Source organism: Crinia signifera, chromosome 1 (assembly GCF_055691185.1).
Source record: "Crinia signifera chromosome 1, ASM5569118v1, whole genome shotgun sequence".
Classification (NCBI taxonomy): Eukaryota; Metazoa; Chordata; class Amphibia; order Anura; family Myobatrachidae; genus Crinia; species Crinia signifera.
The window spans coordinates 228,664,766-228,684,465 of NC_139217.1; the positions used below are offsets into that span (position 1 = coordinate 228,664,766).

At 43.2% G+C, this 19,700-nt stretch overlaps 1 protein-coding gene across 1 annotated transcript in view; it reads right to left on the bottom strand.

Moving 5' to 3' along the window:
• Nucleotides 1–19,700, bottom strand: part of PIAS4 (protein inhibitor of activated STAT 4) — a 56,588-nt gene that overhangs the window by 28,576 nt on the left and 8,312 nt on the right. The window contains exon 3 of the mRNA XM_083179372.1: nt 11,715–11,799. Within this exon, the coding sequence (XP_083035498.1) occupies nt 11,715–11,799 (85 nt within the window). The remainder of the gene's footprint in view (nt 1–11,714; nt 11,800–19,700) is intronic.

Consider the following 19,700-nt stretch of genomic DNA (forward strand, 5'->3'; position numbering starts at 1 on the left):
TGAGCCAGGTGAGAGCAGACTGATGGACTGAGACGACGGATAATATTGGAGGGGATAGGATCAAGCGGGCAGGTGGAGGGAGAAGCGGATTGAAGGATAGAGTGGACTTCAGCAGCAGTGGTGGGGTAAAATGAGGACAGGGGTTGGAAGGAGGGGAGTGGAGATGTAGGAGGGGAGGAGGGAGAGGGTGAGGTCATGGCAGCAGTGATGGCAGTCCTGAGAGAGGAGATTTTGGTTGAAAAGTAGGTAGCAAAATCAGCGGCTACGATGGAGGACGGAAGAGCTGGAGGAGGGGGGGAGAGCAAGGAGTTGAAGGTGGCGAAGAGCCTGCGGGGATTGGATGATTGGGAAAGGATGAGGGACTTAAAGTAGGATTCCTTGGCCAGAGCAAGGGCAGAGCTGAAGGAGGAAAGAATGAATTTGAAATGGAGATAATCCGCAAGGGAGCGTGATTTCTTCCAGAAGCGCTCAGCAGTGCGAGAGCACTTTTTAAGGAATCGGGTGATAGGTGAGTGCCACGGTTGGGGGTTGGAGCATCGAAGGGGGATAGAGGAGGGAGGGCAGGCAGAGTCTAATGCCGAAGATAGGGTGTCATTATAGAGGGAGGCAGCGAGGTTCGGGCAGGACATGAGGGCGATTGGGGCGAGAAGAGGACACAGCGTGTTTGAGAAGGCAGCAAGATCAAGTGTGTTGACGTTATGCCGTGAGACAATGCGCTTGGGAGGGGGGGTGGGAGAGGGGGAAGCAGTGAGGGAGAAGGAGATGTGGTGATGGTCAGAAAGAGGAAAAGCTGAGATAGTGTAGTCAGTAAGGGAACAAGAGCGAGAGAAGACGAGATCGAGGGAGTGTCCTTGGATGTGGGTGGGAGAGGTAGTCCACTGAGATAGGCCAAGAGAGGAGCAGAGAGAGAGGAGTTTGGAGGTGCCAGGATCAGCGGGGTTATCCAAGGGGATGTTAAAGTCACCAAGAATGACAGATGGCAGGTCAGAGGAGAGGAAGTGTGGAAGCCAGGCGGCGAAGTTGTCAAGAAATTGGGAGATAGGGCCAGGGGGGCGGTAGATTACAGCGACACGGAGGTGGTAGGGGTAGTATAGACGGATAGAGTGAGACTCAAAGGAGGAGAAAAGGAGAGAGGGTTCAGGGTGAATGACACTGTGGGTGCATGAGGCTGAGAGGAGAAAACCCACACCGCCACCTTGGCGACCGTCAGGCCTGGGAGTGTGAGAGAAAGAGAGGCCACCGTGGGAGAGAGCAGCTGGAGAGACAGAATCAGAGGTGGAGAGCCAGGTCTCGGTAATAGCAAGGAGGTGGAATGCTCTAGAGATGAATAGGTCATGGATGGCAGGGAGTTTGTTGCAGATGGATCTGGCGTTCCATAGTGCACAGGAAAGAGGGGGGGTGGGTTGTGTATTTATGTGGATAAGGTTTTTGGGATTGCAGAAGCGAGGGGGGGTCATTGGGAGGGTGGGGGTGCGGGGGCGAGTGGTCAGGATAGGTATGGGATGGGAGGGGGGAGGAGCAGTTGGAGAAAGTGAAGTTGAGAGATTAACAGCCATGAGGAACCGAAGGTGAGAGGGTAGGTTAGTGAAAGCAGACAGAGGGATTTGGGAGGACAGACAGCGTCTGTAGTAAATTTGGTAGAAAACAGAGTGAGAGAGAAGGTAACAGGCAAGGAACTACTGTCAGAGAGGAGACCAGTGGGTAAAATCAGGTTGATTGAGTAATCCAATTAAGTATGAAGGGAAGGATTCAAGAATTGAACCGCCAGAATGCCCCCCCTCCCTCGTAGGTGTTAGTGGAAAAATTGTCTGGGATTTAGTGCACCCCTTCCTGGATAAAGGCTATCACCTCTATGTGGATAACTTTTACACTAGCATCCCCCTGTTTAAGGCCCTTGGTTCAAGAGGTACAGCAGCTTGCGGTACTGTGCGCAAGAACCAAAGAGGCCTCCCAAAAACGCACATTGCCCAAGTACTGAGAAGGGGTGAAAGCAGGGCACAATCCACCGAAAATATGTTGTTGGTCAAATATAAGGACAAGAGGGATGTCCTTATACTGACAATTCATGGAGACAGTACCACCTCCGTCCCTGTACGAGGTACCAGTACCCACACCTCAAAACCTAATTGTATCCTAGATTACAATAAGTACATGGGCGGAGTGGATCTTTCAGATCAGGTACTGAAGCCGTACAGTGCCCTGCGGAAAACAAAAATCTGGTACAATAAGCTGGCCGTGTAGATCATCCAGATGGCACTGTATAACGCTTACGTGCTATTCCGTTCTACCAGCCAGAGGGGGACATTTATGCACTTTCAAGAGAAGTCATAAAGGGCCTAATATTTGGGAACCAGCAGGCAGAGGGCCCCAGTACTTCTAGTACTGGCCCCCGTATTGTACCAGGGCAGCATTTTCCTAACGAAATCCCCTACACTGCAAAAAAGGGCAGGACACAAAAAGGTGCAAAGTTTGCTATAAAAAGGGAATAAGAAAGGATACTATTTTCCACTGTGAAACTTGCCCCGACAAACCCGGCCTATGTATAAAGGAGTGTTTTAAAATATACCACACATCTATGGATTATTAGGTTCATCATTTCACTGTGCTTCGGGGGTCTTGCTAATGCCACATAGCACCCACCATTCATTCCACCAGAATCTGAGCTGCAAAATCCAAAAATCACTCCTTCCCTTCTGAGTCCTGCCATGCACCCAACTGGTATTTTTTGGTCACATATGAGGCATTGCCATACTCGGGAGAAATTGGGGCACAGATTTTGGGGTGCTTTTTCTCCTTCATACCTTATGAAAATGAAAAATTGAGCCAGAACTGCATTTTTGTGTAAAAAAATGTAATTTTTCATTTGCACAGCCCAGTAGTATCAAAATTGGTGAAACCCCTGGGGGTTTGAAATGTACACTATACCCCTAGATGAATTCCCTGAGGGGTGTAGTTTGCAAAATGGGGTCACTTGTGGGGGGGTTCCACTGTATTGGTGCTTCGGGGGTCTTGCTAATGCGACATAGCCCCCACCAACATTCCACCAGAATCTGTGCTGCAAAATTCAAATATCACTCCTTCCCTTCTGAGTCCTGCCATGCACCCAAATGGTATTTTTTGGTCACATGTGAGGCATTGCCGTACTCGGGAGAAATTGGGGCACAGATTTTGGGGTGCTTTGTCTCCTTCATTCCTTGTGAAAATGAAAAATTTTGAGCCAGAACTGCATTTGTGTAAAAAATGTAATTTTTCATTTTCACAGCCCAGTTGTACCACAATTGGTGAAACCCCTGGGGGTTTGAAATGTACACTATACCCCTAGATGAATTCCCTGAGGGGTGTAGTTTGCAAAATGGGGTCACTTGTGGGGGGGTTCCTAACATTTAGTATCTTATGGTGCCTAGAAACCTACATGGTGCCTAAAAAATAATCTCATAAAAAGGAGGCTCCAAAATCAAGTAGGTGCTCCTTCTATTATGAAGCCTGTGGTTTGGTCAACGTGCACACTAGGGCCACATATAGGATATTTATGAAAACAAAAGAATTGGGGGAATCAATTTTTAGTCACATTTCTCTAGTAAAATCTACTGTGTTCCTTAGAAAAATGTATTAAAATTGAAAATCTGCAAAAAAAATGAAATTTTGAAATTTCACCTACACTTTGTTTTAATTCCTGTGAAACACCTAAAGGGTTAACAAACTTCCAAAATGCTGTTTTGAATACTGTGAGGGGTGCAGTTTTTGAAATGGCATCATTTATGGGGGTGTCTCACATACAAGTCCCTCAAAGTCACATCAGAACTGAACTGGTCCCTAAAAAAATCAGTGTTTGAAATTTTCTTGAATTTGCTATTCATATTTTAAGCCTCCTAGTGTCCAAAAAAATTAAAAGGAGGTTGAAATAATGATGGCAACATAAAGTAGACATATGGTCTTTGTTAGTTATTAACTATTTTGAGTGGTATGATTATTTGTCTCAAGCAGAAAATTTAACATTTTGAAAATTGCTAAATTTTCCATTTTTTTACGACATTTTGGTATTTTTCACAAAAAAACAGACTGTATCGACCCAAATTTACCACTAACTTGAAGTACAATGTGTCACGAGAAAACAGTCTCAAAATCACTGGGATAAGTAAAAGCAAAAAAAAAGTTATCCCCACTTAAGTGATACATGTCAGATTTGAAAAAAAGGGCTCTGTCAGGAAGGCAAAAACAGGCTGCGGCGGGAAGGGGTTAAAAGGCTGCGAAAATGATTTTAAAAAAACATATCGACATATACAGTTGGGATGACCCACATAAAACAAAGGTGGCTGGCAGGGATTGCTCCGTTATAATCTTTATTCACAAGTGTGTAGGATGTTACATTCAACAGTGTTTCAGATAGGCTGATCCGTGCAGTGGATTGGTAGTTTCAATACTAATACCAATCTCTTCCTGCTGCTTGGATCTATGTCGATCTGAACTGGGTAATCATACCCCAGTATGTCACAATTAGCTCCAATGAATTTTGGTGTAAAAAGTAAGGGTTGTTGCCCATATGTTGCACCCCATGTAATGCACACTGGAAAAACAACCCTGGTCTCCCAGATAAGAGTGGGCTGGAGTGTCACTATGTAGACCTCAACAAAAAGACCAAATGAGGGCTATCCTGGTGGTGTCTCTGTTGATCACTCAAACTGCCACCATATGAGGTAATCTGCAGATTGGCGAATCCACCAGAGCACAATATCTCAGCACTAGGTATGTCTTGGACCAGTTTTTATATATTATTGTTTGCACATACTGCCACCGAATGGTAATCTGCAGATAGAGACCACATGCACTTTACCTATCTGCAGATTACCATTCGGTGGCAGTATGTGCAAACAATAATATACAATCCCTGCCCGCCACCTTTGTTTTATGTGTGTCATCCCAACTGTATATGTCGATATATGTTTTTTTTAAATCATTTTTGCAGCCTTTTAATAATGAAATAAAGGTTAATTCTTAAAAGTTAGTTTATTAGAGGTGCACCCACAAAAAGGACATTCTTCTTTCTCTTTTTTCGTGTAATTCTGCCGTGTCCAAGGGTAGCACACCCCTGTTCCCAAGAAACTAATATATTCCAGTGGACATATTAGGGGTCCGGTCACTATCTTTTGTCTTGTGCGAATGACACCCTCCCCCCCAGATCTGCAAAAAAATAAACTAATCTATATAAACATACATAAAAAGGATATCACAGAAGGATACCTTTTTGCAGATGATACAAAGATATGCAACAGAGTAGACACACCAGGAGGGGTAAATCAAATGACTGATGATCTAAGTAAACTTGAGAATTGGTCAAGAGAATGGCAACTACAGTTTAATGCTAAAAAATGCAAAATTATGCACTTGGGACTCAAAAACCCAAAGGCTCAATATAGTATCAAGGGTACTATAATGAAAACTACTGAGGAGGAAAGAGATCTAGGAGTCACTATTTCAAGTGACTTAAAGGCAGGGAGGCAATGTAACAAAGCAATGGGGAAGGCTAGTCAGATGCTTGGTTGCATAGGGAGAGGAATCAGTAGCAGAAAAAAAAGACGTAATAATGCCACTTTATAGGTCATTGGTACGACCTCCTCTGGAATACTGTGTCCAGTTCTGGAGGCCATATCTTCAGAAGGATATAAATACATTGGAGAGTGTACAAAGAAGGGCAACTAAAATGGTTCATGGCCTACATCACAAAACTTACCTGGATAAACTAAAAGATCTTAACATGTATAGTTTGGAGCAGAGAAGGGAAAGGGGGGACATGATAGAAATCTTCAAATATATCAAGGGTTTAAACATAGTACAGGTGGGAAATTTTCTTCAAAGGAAAACAAGTAATAAAACACGAGGACATGCACTGAAACTGGAGGGAGGTAGGTTCAGGGGAAATGTTAGAAAGAATTACTTCACAGAAAGGGTAGTGGATAAGTGGAATAGCCTCCCATCAGAGGTGGTAGAGGCTAAGACAGTAGAACAATTTAAACATGCTTGGGATAGGCATATGAATATCCTTACAAAGAAATAAGGATTAAAAAGGGTTGAGTTTACCTGAAGGGTAAAAAAGGGGCAGACTAGATGGGCCAAATGGTTCTTATCTGCCGTCAAATTCTATGTTTCTATGATACATTTCCACAGAGGTGTACTTCCTCATAGGAGACCATAAAGATACCAAGGGGTCATATTAGCCCCCATCACCAACCCAGTCTTCTGTTGAAAGGGATTTTCAAATAGGAAATAGTTATGTGAACCCCTGGTATACAGTCTACTCCTATTAACTAACTTTTGGGAGTACATTATTGCAGAATTTACACAATCATTGGAAACAGAAGAAATTATTGATCCTACATATCTTTTCCAGATCAAAATCCTTGCCTTTCCAATTGAAGAAAAAGGTCTATGGCTGACATGCTCACTAGTCATATTGCCAAATTGACTATAATTTTGATTACTGACACCCCATTCTCACTGCTAGGCAAAATCCCAGGTCTAGCATGTCGACCCGGTAATTTACCTTTTAATCTAAATTTGTCTAAATTTCCAGGGGTTTACAACCCTGCATTTTACCTGGGTTGGAGACCAGGGTATGCAGACACAGGTTGACCCATTCACACTGCAAAAAAAAAAACCCGTGTTAAAAGGAAAATTACCAGCTAGAACTGCTTCACCTCGGAATTTGCCTTAGCAGTGAGAACAGGGACCGGCACTGAAGTCCCCGGCATTAAGATGCCAGGCAAAACCAGTGTTGTTCACACTGGCAGTGTAAACACGGCATAAGTTGGATCACTTCAGTACACAGCTTTCAAATTATTTTATTGGCGAGACATACAACCTGTTTGTCTAAACACCTAACTCACCTGACTGATTCTTAGGAGGAAAACGTACCCTTAGGACTTTCTGAATACAACACAGACTACCTTAAGGGGAACCTTTGTTTGGAAGGCAACAAGAATTGCAGAAGCATAAACTTTCGCCCGTCAGATGGGCCTTAAGACTAGTGAAATATAATTGGAGACTCCTTTACCTCCATTTGAGATTATTGATCTAACAAAAGTATTGAAACAAAAAGGAGTCCAATTTCAAGGAATCTGTTGCTACATAAAACAGGATTTTGGTACGCATTGTTAAATCTACATTCCAGTGTCCCCTGTGGATTCGCAGAAATGGATTTAACAGTGGGTATAGAAAGTGTAGTAAATACCTTGAGTAGGGTGTCAGCTGCACCTCTCTATACACCTCCCCAACTCCGTTTTTGTAAACTGTTCAGAGGAGAGCTGGAATTTTAAGAGAGGAGCAAAACACATATAAACCCAACACAAACAGGTGTAAACCGAACAATGATGTGGAAACTGAACAAAAAGCAGAACCGCAGAAAACAAAACCATCACCCGGGCAGGAAGAACAGCACCAGGTGGGCATCCAAATGGAGGCTGCAACTAGACCACCACAAAAATATCTGAACATCTGGCATAAGAGCTATTTTCTTGTTAAAGAAAATGGACAATGCTGAAACTTGTACCTTCAAGAAACAGCAGAAGATGAGACACATTGAACCCCAGAGGGGTCACCCTCCTACTTTCACATGAGGAGATGTAAGCCTTCCAGTTGCAGTGTTTTAAAGGCAACCTCCTTTTGGGCATTAAGCATGGTCTGAATGACAGCTATGGTAATCCCCGCGCATTTCAAGAGGGCCCTTAAAGTGTCTACGTTTAGCAGCATGGTAGTGAAGTCCAAAAAACGAAAAATCCTTGCTTCAGAAGATCCTCCAACAGAGGAAGAAACCCCACCGTTGGCGTAACATGTGAAAGACCTTCATATGTAGGGCCCATTCTCTTGGATGGATGAGTTGTAATGACCTTGGAGGCTGACTAAAGGCCGAAAGACAGTGGCCGGACCTTGATAATGAAGATCTCTCAGAGCAAGGCTGAGATACATCTGATGAGAAGGTCATATGGGAATATATAGGTATGTATTTGATGTCCAATGATACCAAAAAGCGTGTTCCAAACCTGCAATCAGGGAGTGGAGAGATTCCATTTTGAAATTTCTCAAATATGGGTCTAGATCAGAGAACCTCAAACTATTTTGCTCTGGGACCGCATCAGACAATAAAAATAATTTCAAGACCCCAGCAAGTGACTGCAGAAGTTTATCACATCGCATGTGTCATCAGGAGACAGGACATGCATGGCGCAGCAGCATTGTGGAGGCTCAAAATGATTGGAGTAGTCTAAAACAGACAATTCAACAGATTTTCCAGAAAAGTCATCAGCCTGATGGTCAGCAACATGGAGTCGCGACCCCATGCTCAGCAGGTCGGTACCCACTTTGGGGTCAAGACCCAAAGTTTGAGAACCTCTGGTCTAGATCATTCAAATGGAGAATGGGCGGTACTGAACCACCCAGTTTAATACCATGAAAAGGCTGGAATAGCAGTTTCTTTTGATTTGTGGGTACTGGATCAATACCAGTTTTGCCACAGCCACCTGAAGAACATCACGCTTGTCGTATGAAACTGGCAAACCCATAGGCAAAAAAACCTTGGAGGTGGAGGAAAATTAAACTCCAGCTTGTACCCTTGACTGATTAAATCTCGCACCCACACAGCTTGGTAGGATTGTGTCCAAATAGCTCAAAACACCTGCAGACTGTTTCACAGAGGGGTCCCCCCAGGGGAGAGAGACCCCGTCACAAGCTGAGCTTTGGGGCTGACTTAAGAGTCCTGTTGTGAAGCTCTCGCTGTGACGCGACCATTGGCCCGGGATCTACAAGGAACTATCTCTGGAACAATCTCTACCGCAGCCCCAGGGCCGAAAGAACTGAAAAACGACAGACCTGAAAAAAAAAAAAAAAAAAGTCTAGGGGCTGGAGCAGAAGAAAGAAAAGCAGACTTACCACCGGTTGCTTAGGATATCCACATATCCAATTCCACTCCAAAAAGTACTGTTTCAGAAAACTAACACCTCTACAGCCTACTTGGATTTAGCCCTGCCTGTCATTGCCTGAGCAAAAAAAAACTGCGTTTAGAAATGGCCAATGCAGAGGATCTGAAGCTTGAGTAGTGTTCATTCTAGCACCCGCCAGCTTTGAAAACCCATGCAGTTCCTCTTCCCTGCCTGGGGTGTCGCTGTCTGCTTCTAGCACAGTGTGGTCTGTATCAGCACTGATATGAAAACCAGACCTGTGCCAGAAGCAGAGGCATCTCATCTAATTCCTCTGAATTAAAAAATACTGCATTTGATTGCGGGTTTTTAGCAAAAAAAAGGCATTTTTGGCCTGAACTAGCTCTGGCTCCTCAACCTCTAGTAGCTTGCGCACAGCCAGAATCAAATCCTCAATATCCAGAGGGTCAGATTCCTGAACTGCTGAGCAGGCATCCTCAGATACCTGTGTAAACTCTCCTTCCTCCAGGACAGGGGGCTCATCCTCATTTGATGCATCAAACTGTAGCACCAAAGGCAGACACCTCTTTAGATAAAAGTTGCGCCTTTAATGATGTAGAGGGTGTTACAACCTTTGATAAACCCGATACTGATCTAACCAGAGCCTGGGACATAGACAGTAGAAGCTGATAGCCTGGAAAATTCCCTCTTTTTACAAGAGGCTTCTAGTTCTGCAGACAGGTTAAACATAACATGTGTGAGCTGGGATGCCCAAATAGAAGTATCCTGACTAGGGGTCTGCTGATCAGAATCACATGTTGCACACAATAACTAACTTGTGGACTGGTATGGAATAGAATGGTCTAAACATTTTGTACAAGTGATAATCTAATAAACTGCTATTGAACCCTTTACTGTTAATAAGGATAGAAAAGAAACCCAGCAGGAAAGAACTGTGAAAGAATAACAGACTAGATGCCAGAAGGGCAGAGAGGGAGCAGTTCCATACTGGCCCTTATAGGTTTATAGTAATGCGACAAACCGGCACACATACGTCCTCTAGCTGCTAGAAAAATCCCTAGCTAAAATAACACTGCCTCACAGGAGAAGCAGAAAACGTGACCAGCTTAACTTACCTTCAGCAATCCGAACATGTTAAGCCTAGCGTTATAAGTGTTCTGTCATACACATTAATATAAATTACCAGTCCGTAGCATATTTAACTAAAGGTCCATACACGCTGGGTGGTTATTTTGCCCAGCGTGTATGGACAGCGATTATTGCTCCACTCTGAACGGATTTCCTTAGCAGGCGGCTATGGAAAGCCATTCAGTCTGATGGTAAACCAGAAAGAAATACATGTACACGCACTAGAAACAATGTATAAAATATATTTTGAAATTTATTGAAACATGATTTTTCACTGGCCAGTGATACTGATCAAAAAAAAAAAAAAAAAAAAAAGAAAGCCTAACAGGCATATATAGACAAAAAAAAAAAAATATATATATATATATATATATATATGGGTACACAAGAGAGAGAGAAGATTTCAGCGCCAAGATATATATACTTGTATACAGAAGGATATTAGTACTTCTAAAAAAGTTTTGGGTGTTCTATTACACCTCAACAAGAAATCTATGTATATAAAACACTCCCCACTCAGAAAAAATGGGTGTCAGCACGAGTCCAAAGCCAGACGTTGGTGAACCGTCTGTATAGGGTAGAAATTTTTGGAGAACTAATTTTTTGGAACTCGGCGATCGGTTTTATGGGTACAATAAGAAATTAAAATCAAATATTTCAAAAAAGATGTCAGAAATTTATTTTAACAAAGGGAAGGGGGGTATTTGTACAACACGTAATGAAACAATAGAGGTAATATACTCTAAAAATATATACGGTGCTCAGCAATAAAAAGAATCCCTAAAATATGCTGTAAAACACAATAAAATCTGCTCGGCTAAAATAAGAGCCCTGTCAATACATTCATATGATCATAAAAACGGGAACATAAAAATAAAGGTAAAAGATATGGAAAATCGCTTAGCTTTTGAGAGGAAACAAGGTTAAAAGCTGCCCAATAGAACTTTCATATACACTAAACAGTGTCCTCTAAAAATAGCCGACATGCTGTTGACAGGAAGGATCCAATAATATCTGGACACAATTAAACTTCAAAGGCCACACTTGAACAAAATTCGGAGCCATCTTTTTATATATACATTTCTTTCTATTCTGTTTATTAAAAAAATAAAAATTTGTTTTGTTCTTTTCCACTCTTTTTTGTCTATATATGCCTGTTATGATTTTTCACTGGCCAGTGATACTGATTGATAAAAAAAGCCTGTTTAAATAAATTGCAAAATATATTACACATTGTTTCTAGCGCGTGTACATGTATTTTTCTTTTTTGTTATCCGATTGGGAATTGGCATTTCCCTCCCCCGTTGCCTGAACCTTATACGCATAGGTTTTATATATTTTTCTCCTGTACGTATATTGGTATATGTCAATTAACCACTAATCAGTGGAATTAATAAGAATTGAGTTAACAGGATTGAGCGCAGTTTATCCTTTTTTTCTGATGGTAAATCAAACAGACGAACAGCGGCCGCCGGCGATGATGCAAGATCATGCATCATCTGACTATACACGACAGCTTTGGAGCTGCGTTCAGCTCAAAGTTGCCCAGTGTGTGTGTGGGCCTTTCAGGAGTTTTGATTGTTCACAAGCAAACCATAACATAACAGTGATGGTATAGCAGAGTGCTTCAGTTTTCATAATGAGCATGCAAAACATTACCTTGAATTCTTTATAAGGTCCACTTGTCTTGGTGACAGCACAAACACACAAGGACTGTCTTGGAGTTTTTCACTGTTCTGTGCAACTGAAGAAAAAAAAAAATATTAAGTGTCATTCTAGTGTAGCTGGAGCAACAGGTGTAGACATTGTTATAATACCATAACAGTTGAAATTCTGAATTGAGTGCATTACAAGTCTAATATTTGAGATTACCTGAGAGGATGTTCCAAATCCCTATCTAGGGTCATAAACAACAGGTGCTTGAACGTATGGGCCGGGCACATGGTTAGTGGGATGTCCTTTGTTTAAAAAGCTGGTCAGCATTAGAAAAACTCTATGAAAAATTTACCATTGTAAGGGGTGGAGCTTGACTCCAATGCAGACTCCCAGCAGCCCCTGCGCATCAGAGTGCTGATGGCCATCTTTAAACATTACTTGTGGGTAACTTAAGCATGTTCTGTTCATAAAGGCCCATACACAGCATGTTTTGAGCGGCTTTCAGCTCAAAAGCCAGCCAGTGTGTATGCCCCGGCGATGATCGCCGCTGTGTGCTCCCGCATCATCACCGGGAAAGCCGTTCATCTGCTGGTAATACCAGCAAATGAGCAGCTTTGAGGACGGCTTTGCATAGCACTGCACTATGCAAAGCCGTCCTACCCCCTGCTGATGATGCCGGGCAGGGGGAAAGCCGCTCAGTGTGTATGTACTGAACGACTTTCCCCCCCCAGCGTGGAATGCGATCATCGCTGTCCAAACACGCTGGGCATAGTCGCCCAGTGTGTATGGAACTTTAGCTGTACAGATCTTTATTTGCATGCGATAAATACTTTGTAAAGAGCTTGGGTATATTGTTCTTTATAGGCATATTATTCCTGGCAATTTAATTATATAAATCCATAATTTACACACAAAAGTGTATAGAGGCACAAATATACAATGGCAGGCATGCAGAGTCCTCAAAAGGGGCCAGAGGTTTCCTCTCCGTACAAAAGCTTGGCATTCATAACATGTTCTGGACTTGTGAAATCCCTTTGAGTGTGGATGTGAGGGTATTTAACATTCAGAAGTTTTAGATGTCTCGAAATATATCCTCTTTTACCTCACTATAGGTAACTGTAAATTGCTTTCTAGTGAGTATAAGGAAATGTGTTCCACCTGAACTGTAAAAGTCTCATGTATTCAATCTTGAAACCAGAAGTGGGCTCCACCATCTTCTGGAAACTGTGTGCATTCTATTGAAGTAATTATGCATTCCATAGGTTCCCTGATTCAATATCTTTGGTTAAAAAATAATTTAATTAAAACTGGCGTCCCTTAAATAAAGTGATTAAAATTCTTGCCTGTATGGATTCAATATACTGTTTGCAAGTCCATGAAGATCAGCTTGCTGGTTAAAAGTTCTTAAAATGGAGAAGAGGTTCCCCTTCATTTTATTCAATGCTCGTACTTTGTATTCCTTAACAAAAGTACGCATTTAAATATTTTTAAGAAGTACCTGATTCAATTCAATAAAATTTTGTATATTCTATTAAATCCATCAAGGAACACAATCCTTAATGTTGTATTTGAGCAAGACATTGGACAAATTATTTCAGTTCCTCTCAAACCTATATTGTACAATGGTATCTAAAACCCAAAATAAACTACAATTAACTTATCCAGTCTTTCCTGACAGTCCATGGAATCATCTTTATCATAGAAAAAGACTCTATAATAATTTGCCGCAGACACTGATTTCCTGGCCTTTATCATGGTGTTAACTACTGCATCTGAGAATCCTTTATTCTTTAGAATGGTGGTCTCAATAGCCAGGCCGTCGAGCTGAATCCAGATGATTGAACGGTCCTTGTTTTAGCAGGTCTGGCCTCAGAGGTAGACGCCACGAGTCCACAGACAATCTCTGAAGCCTCGAGTACCGGGACCTCTTTGGCCAATCTGGGGCCACTAAGATCACCGGGATCGCCTGGGCCTGTATTCTTTTCAACAGTCTCGCCAGCATTGGAACTGGCGGAAAAACATATAGGAGATTCCCCTCACAGGGGATAGTCATGGCATCCACTGCTTCTGCCAGTGGATTCCTTGTTCTGGAATAAAATCAGGGCACCTGATGGTTGAACCTGGATGCCATCAGGTCCACATCCGGAGTTCCCCACTTCAAGGTAATCTGATAAAATACTTGGGGATTTAAACTCCATTCCCCTTCCTTCAGCTCCTCCCTGCTCAGGAAGTCGGCCTCTATATTCTCCACTCCTGGTATGAATATAGCTGAAACTGCTGGAACATTCCGGACACCTCCCACATGGCCAATTTGCTGCGTGTACCTCCCTGGTGATTCAGGTACGCCACAGCTGTGGCGTTGTCGGTCTGAATCCTTAAAGGGAGTCGTGTAGCCTGTCTCCCGCCAGAGAAATCACTTTCCAGACCGCTCTCAATTCCAAGATGTTGATCGGTAGAGCCGCCTCCTCTGGGGTCCACAAGCCCTGCAGCCGCAGGTCCAAGACCACTGCCCACCAGCCCCTGAGACTGGCGTCGGTAGATACTACCAGCCAGCTCCAGGACTGTAGTGACCGACCCCACTGAAGGGAATCCACGTCTGTCCACCATTTCAGGGAGGCTCGAGTCTCTGAAGACAGCACTATCTGCTCTGACTTCATGGTCTGTATGTTTCCCGACCACGCCGTCAAGATGTTCCACTGCAACACCCGAGAGTGGAACCTGGCAAACTGCAGCGCCTCAAACGACGCCACCATTTTCCCCAGCAGCTTGAGGTACCTCCACACTGATGTGCTCCGAGAGCTGAGAATCTCCTGGACTAAGGCGACCAGATCCCTGGCCTTCGCCTCTGGTAGAAATACCCGATGCAGATGGGTATCCAGAATGACTCCCAAGAATTGGAGTCTCTGTGACGGCATCAACTGAGACTTTTGCAAATAAAAGTCAGCAGTGAGCCTGTAAAAAACTGATGGCTTCCGTCCAAATAAGGTATCACTGTGATTCCCCTCAGCCGAAGCACAGCCGCCATTACAGACATTATCTTGGTAAATACCCTTGGCGCTGTGGCCAGACCAAAGGGCAATGCCTGGAACTGTAAATGCAGGTCTCCTATCGCAAACCTCAACAGGGCCTGATGTTCTGGGTGTATAGGAACATGAAGATACGCGTCCTGGACATCCATGGATGCTAAAAATTCTCCCTGGTCCAGGCTTAGCAGCACTGACCGTAGAGACTCCATTTTGAAATGGTCTACCCACAAATGGACATTTAGAGACTTTAGATTTAGTATAGGTCTGAAAGACCCGTCTGGTTTGGGAACCAGAAACAGAGTGGAGTAAAAGCCTTTCTTCCACTCTGCCCTGGGAACCGGAATTACCACTCCCTTCTCTAACAGAGTGAGCTGCTCCTAAAAGAGCTGTCCGAAGCCGAGCTTCCTTTGGTAAAGATGTGGGAATAAATCTTCTCGGAGGAAGACCTTTGAAGGGAATTTTGTAGCCCTGGGCTATAATGTCTAACACCCAGGCATCCTGGTCTAGAGAAGCCCAAGCGTCCCTGAAAAGTGATAGACGCCCCCCCACCTTTACCACTGTCGGGCAAATCCCCTGACAGTCATGCGGAGGGTTTATCCTCTCCTTTGGTGACAGGCTTCTTGTGAAAGGAGCCAAATTTGGACTTTGGGGCCTTACCCCTGGCTGACTGGAACTTTCCCCTAAATGACTGTCCTCGAAAGGACGCACCACCTCTAGGGGAGGGCCGACGGTCTAAAAGCAGAGAATCTGGATGTCTGCTTTGCCGCGGGAGCAGGCAGGAATGTACTCTTGCCGCCCGTGGCTTGCTTAATAATTTCTTCTAATTCAGAACCAAATAATAACTTTCCTTTGAAAGCTAAAGTTTCTAAGGCCTTCTTAGACTCATTATCTGCTTCCCAGGCCTTAAGCCAGAGTACTCTCCTGGCATTGATAGATACTGTGGAAACTCTAGTCGCCATTTTAAGTGCTTCCTCCTCCGCTTCAAACACACTCAGCTGCTGCCTTAAGTTTCTCTGCCAGCAGCAATACACCAGGATCAGCATGTAAAATGGTGCATAAATCATTAGCCCACTCAATCATGGCCTTAGAGACCCAGGCTGAAGCAATAAGCGGACGTAGGGTGAATCCCACCCCTTCAAATATAGCCTTGAGGTTACCCTCCAGCTTTGTCCACAGGATCTTTGAAGGCTGCGCCCCCCCTGTACAGGTAACAGTAGCCTTAGACAGGCGCGCCACAGAAGCATCCGCAACTGGCACTTTTTCCCAGAGCTCCGCATGAGACTCTGGCATGGGGTACAAGCTTAGGAATCTCTTTGGCATCTGAAGCCTTTTATCAGGGGTTTCCCAAGCCCCTTCCAATAATTCCTGTAAACCTTCATCAGAAGGAAATGTGACAGCCTCCTTACGCTGTCGTTTAAACACACCTTTAGCAGGAGTTTTATCCTCCACTGAAAGTTTTAAAGCCTGTTTTACAGCTGTAATAAGATCCTCCACCCCAGCAGCTGAGGAATCTTCCAAATCATCACCCTGGTCCCAGGGGATATCAGTATACGCTCCCTCTTCATCTACCAATAAAGGCACTGAGTAAGCCCTCTTAGGGGTCCCTGCAGTATCAGCATCCATTTTGTCTAGTAAATCACTAAACCTGTTGATCCCTTTTGCAGTATCCTGCATCACCTGTATAAAGGCAGGATTTGCCTGGGTAAGAGGCAAGAAGCCAGAGGACTGCTGAGATGATGGCATAGGTCTCTGAGATTCTACCAAGACATCACTCTGCCTGTCCAACAATTGCACTAAAGCGTTAACAGACCTGCCCAGGGCACTAGCCCACGCGGGTTCAATCTGCTCTGCCCTCTGGGGATCACTCCCCATGGGTCTCACAGCAGCGCAAGCAATACACAAGCCCGCCTTGGCCATCTGCTCAGGTACAAATTTCTGTGTACACACATTACAAGCGCTCAGTGTAATAAGGGCTCCCTCCTCCAAAACCACAGCTTGTTGCTCAGACATGACGACAAGTAACCCAAACAGTGCATACAATGTACAACAGCGCTTATACAGTGTTAATGCACGCAGTCACTTATCTGTCTGTCGGTTTCAGATGCGGGGAAACGATGCCCAGGAAATCCAAACACTGTCAGGATCTTGTAAGCCAGCTCAGCTCCGCTGCCAGCGTTCTGAAAGGCGCCAAAAACAGAGTGAGGGAAGGGACCAAGTCCCTGCTGCTGCGGGGTCTGTGACTTTTGGCGCCAACCACCCCCAGTCAGCCGCTCCCTTAGTAGGATTTCCTAGTTCCAGTATCTCCCCCTCGGCTGGGGACCACTTGGAACATGCCTGTAACAACACTGCTGTCCTCTCATATAGGAGCTCAGTGTGTAAGCTCCGCAGAAAATGGCCGCCGCCATCACGGAGCGCCTGTCCCCCATGATCCCCACCTAAGCGTGAAGCCGGTTTCAGGACGCTCCGGAGCCCAGGCAGCTTCTTAAAAGAAGCTGTAAGCGCTGCACAGGGAGGCCAGACAGCGTCTCCCCTGTGCACAGCGAGCTGATAGGACGCGCTTCTGTCAGCTCCTGCTGCGCTAGCAGTGTGAGGATTCACTATGAGAATCCTCACACTGTGCCTACCTAGCTAGAGTACAATTAATAAAATAATAAAATTCCCCTAACTACTCTAATTCTTCAGCTGCTCCTGCAGCTCTTTAGAATAGCACCCACTCCAGTGGGCACCTATCACGAACTGGAGAGTCCGGGATGCAGTAGGGGAGGAGCCTACCCTCTAAAAGCTTTAGGATAGGTGCCTGGCTCCTTCGGACCCTCCTACATCCCAGTGTTGAGCTGTGTCACCAGGACCATTGAAAGAGAAAAATAATCATCAGGACTGCTATATGTACATGGCATGTCTGGGAGCTTAAGGACGCATCTTGTGACATGGCAAGATCCGGAAGCAAGGCTGGAGTACAAGTGCCCTTTCTGGAGCATTGCCAGGTTTCATTGGTGACCAGTTCATCTGTATACATGCACTTTTTTTTAAGTTATTTGGTTATAACACATGTACCTATGTGTGAGGGATATATGTTTATCCTGAAATACTACACCATTGTGCAATAGATAGATATCACACACACACACACACACACACGGAAAGTAAAAGAAACGCTGCATTATGTAGTAACAAGGAAAAAAAAATTGAAAGGTCTATATCAATTCTAAAGGCGCTTTATATGAGTGTGCTTGGCTTACAGCAGCAATCTATACAAAGGAGGAGTCACCCCCAATACAATATACAAGAGAAAAGAAAGTGGGCGATTGCGCTAATTAATAATAAACAAATAAAATACTTAAATTAAGTAGAAATGGTCAGGTGTGGATAGTAAAAAATATTTAATTGTAACATATAAAATATTATAGGGAATATAACATTAGAATATATATATATATATATATATATATATATATATATATATATATATATATATATATATATATATATATATATATATATATATATATATATATATATATATATACATACATATACATATACATACATACATACATACATACATACATACATACATACACACACAGGTCGAGTATCCCGTATCCGAATATCCGTTATCCAAATTATTCCGAAATACGGACTTTCCAGAAAGTGAAATTTTTTTTTTTTTTGCTAAAAACTCACTGGGGACATTTGTAACAGTATCACTGGGGACATGATATGTAACTGGCACTATATATGTGCAAGACAATGATTGCTTGGCATTCAAATTCAGTGCTGAGATAGTACACAAATTTTGTTTCACGTTTTGAAACCTTGTTTTTTGAACAATTAAAATATATTTGTGTGTATTTTATGTGGTAATAAAATATATTTGTGTGTATATTATGTGTTTATACAGCATAAATGCAAGATACTTCAAAATACATCATTGAAATATTAAAATATTCCGAAATACAGAATAATCCGTTATCCAAAATTCTCCTGGTCCCGAGCATTTTGGATACGGGATACTCAACCTGTATATACACACACAGGTTGAGTATCCAGTATCCAAAATGCTCGGGACCAGGAGAATTTTGGATAACGGATTATTCCGTATTTCGGAATATTTTAATATTTCAATTATGTATTTTGAAGTATCTTGCATGTATGCTGTATAAACACATAAAATACACACAAATATTTTATTACCACATAAAATACACACAAATATATTTTATTTGTTCGAAAAACAAGGTTTCAAAACATGAAACAAAATTTGTGTACTATCTCAGATATTGAATTTGAATGCCAAGCAATCATTTTCTTGCACATATATAGTGCCAGTTACATATCATGTCCTCAGTAGTGCTGTTACAAATGTCCCCAGTGAGTTTTTAGTCACTTTCTGGAATGTATGGTTTTCGGAATAATTCGGATACGGGATACTCAACGTGTGTGTGTGTGTGTGTGTGTGTGTACACACACACACACACACATATATATATGTCTAATGTTATATTCCCTATAATATTTTATATGTTACAATTAAATATTTTTTACTATCCACACCTGACCATTTCTACTTAATTTAAGTATTTTATTTGTTTATTATTAATTAGCGCAATCGCCCACTTTCTTTTCTCTTGTATGCTGCATTATGTAGTCCCTAGCCGTGTCCTTGGGTGCAGCCTCCATAATCTAGATTGGCTGCGGGATGCAAGTGAAGTGAAGGGGGAGGGGGGGCAGGGGGCTGTGTGTTAACATGCGCAGTCTATTCTTTCTGGTGCCGTGTCAGCTGTACTGACCATCTATGGTGGGGTGTTATGTGCCAACTGTCTATGAGGGGCTGTACCAACTGTCTATCAGGGGCGGTCCTAAATACTGCAGCATAGCTTAGTGGCCCTCAGAATTTGTTGAATTTTTTAATGCCACACTTTCTTAAAGGTTGAAGACCCTTGATACAGGGATAGCACCCATC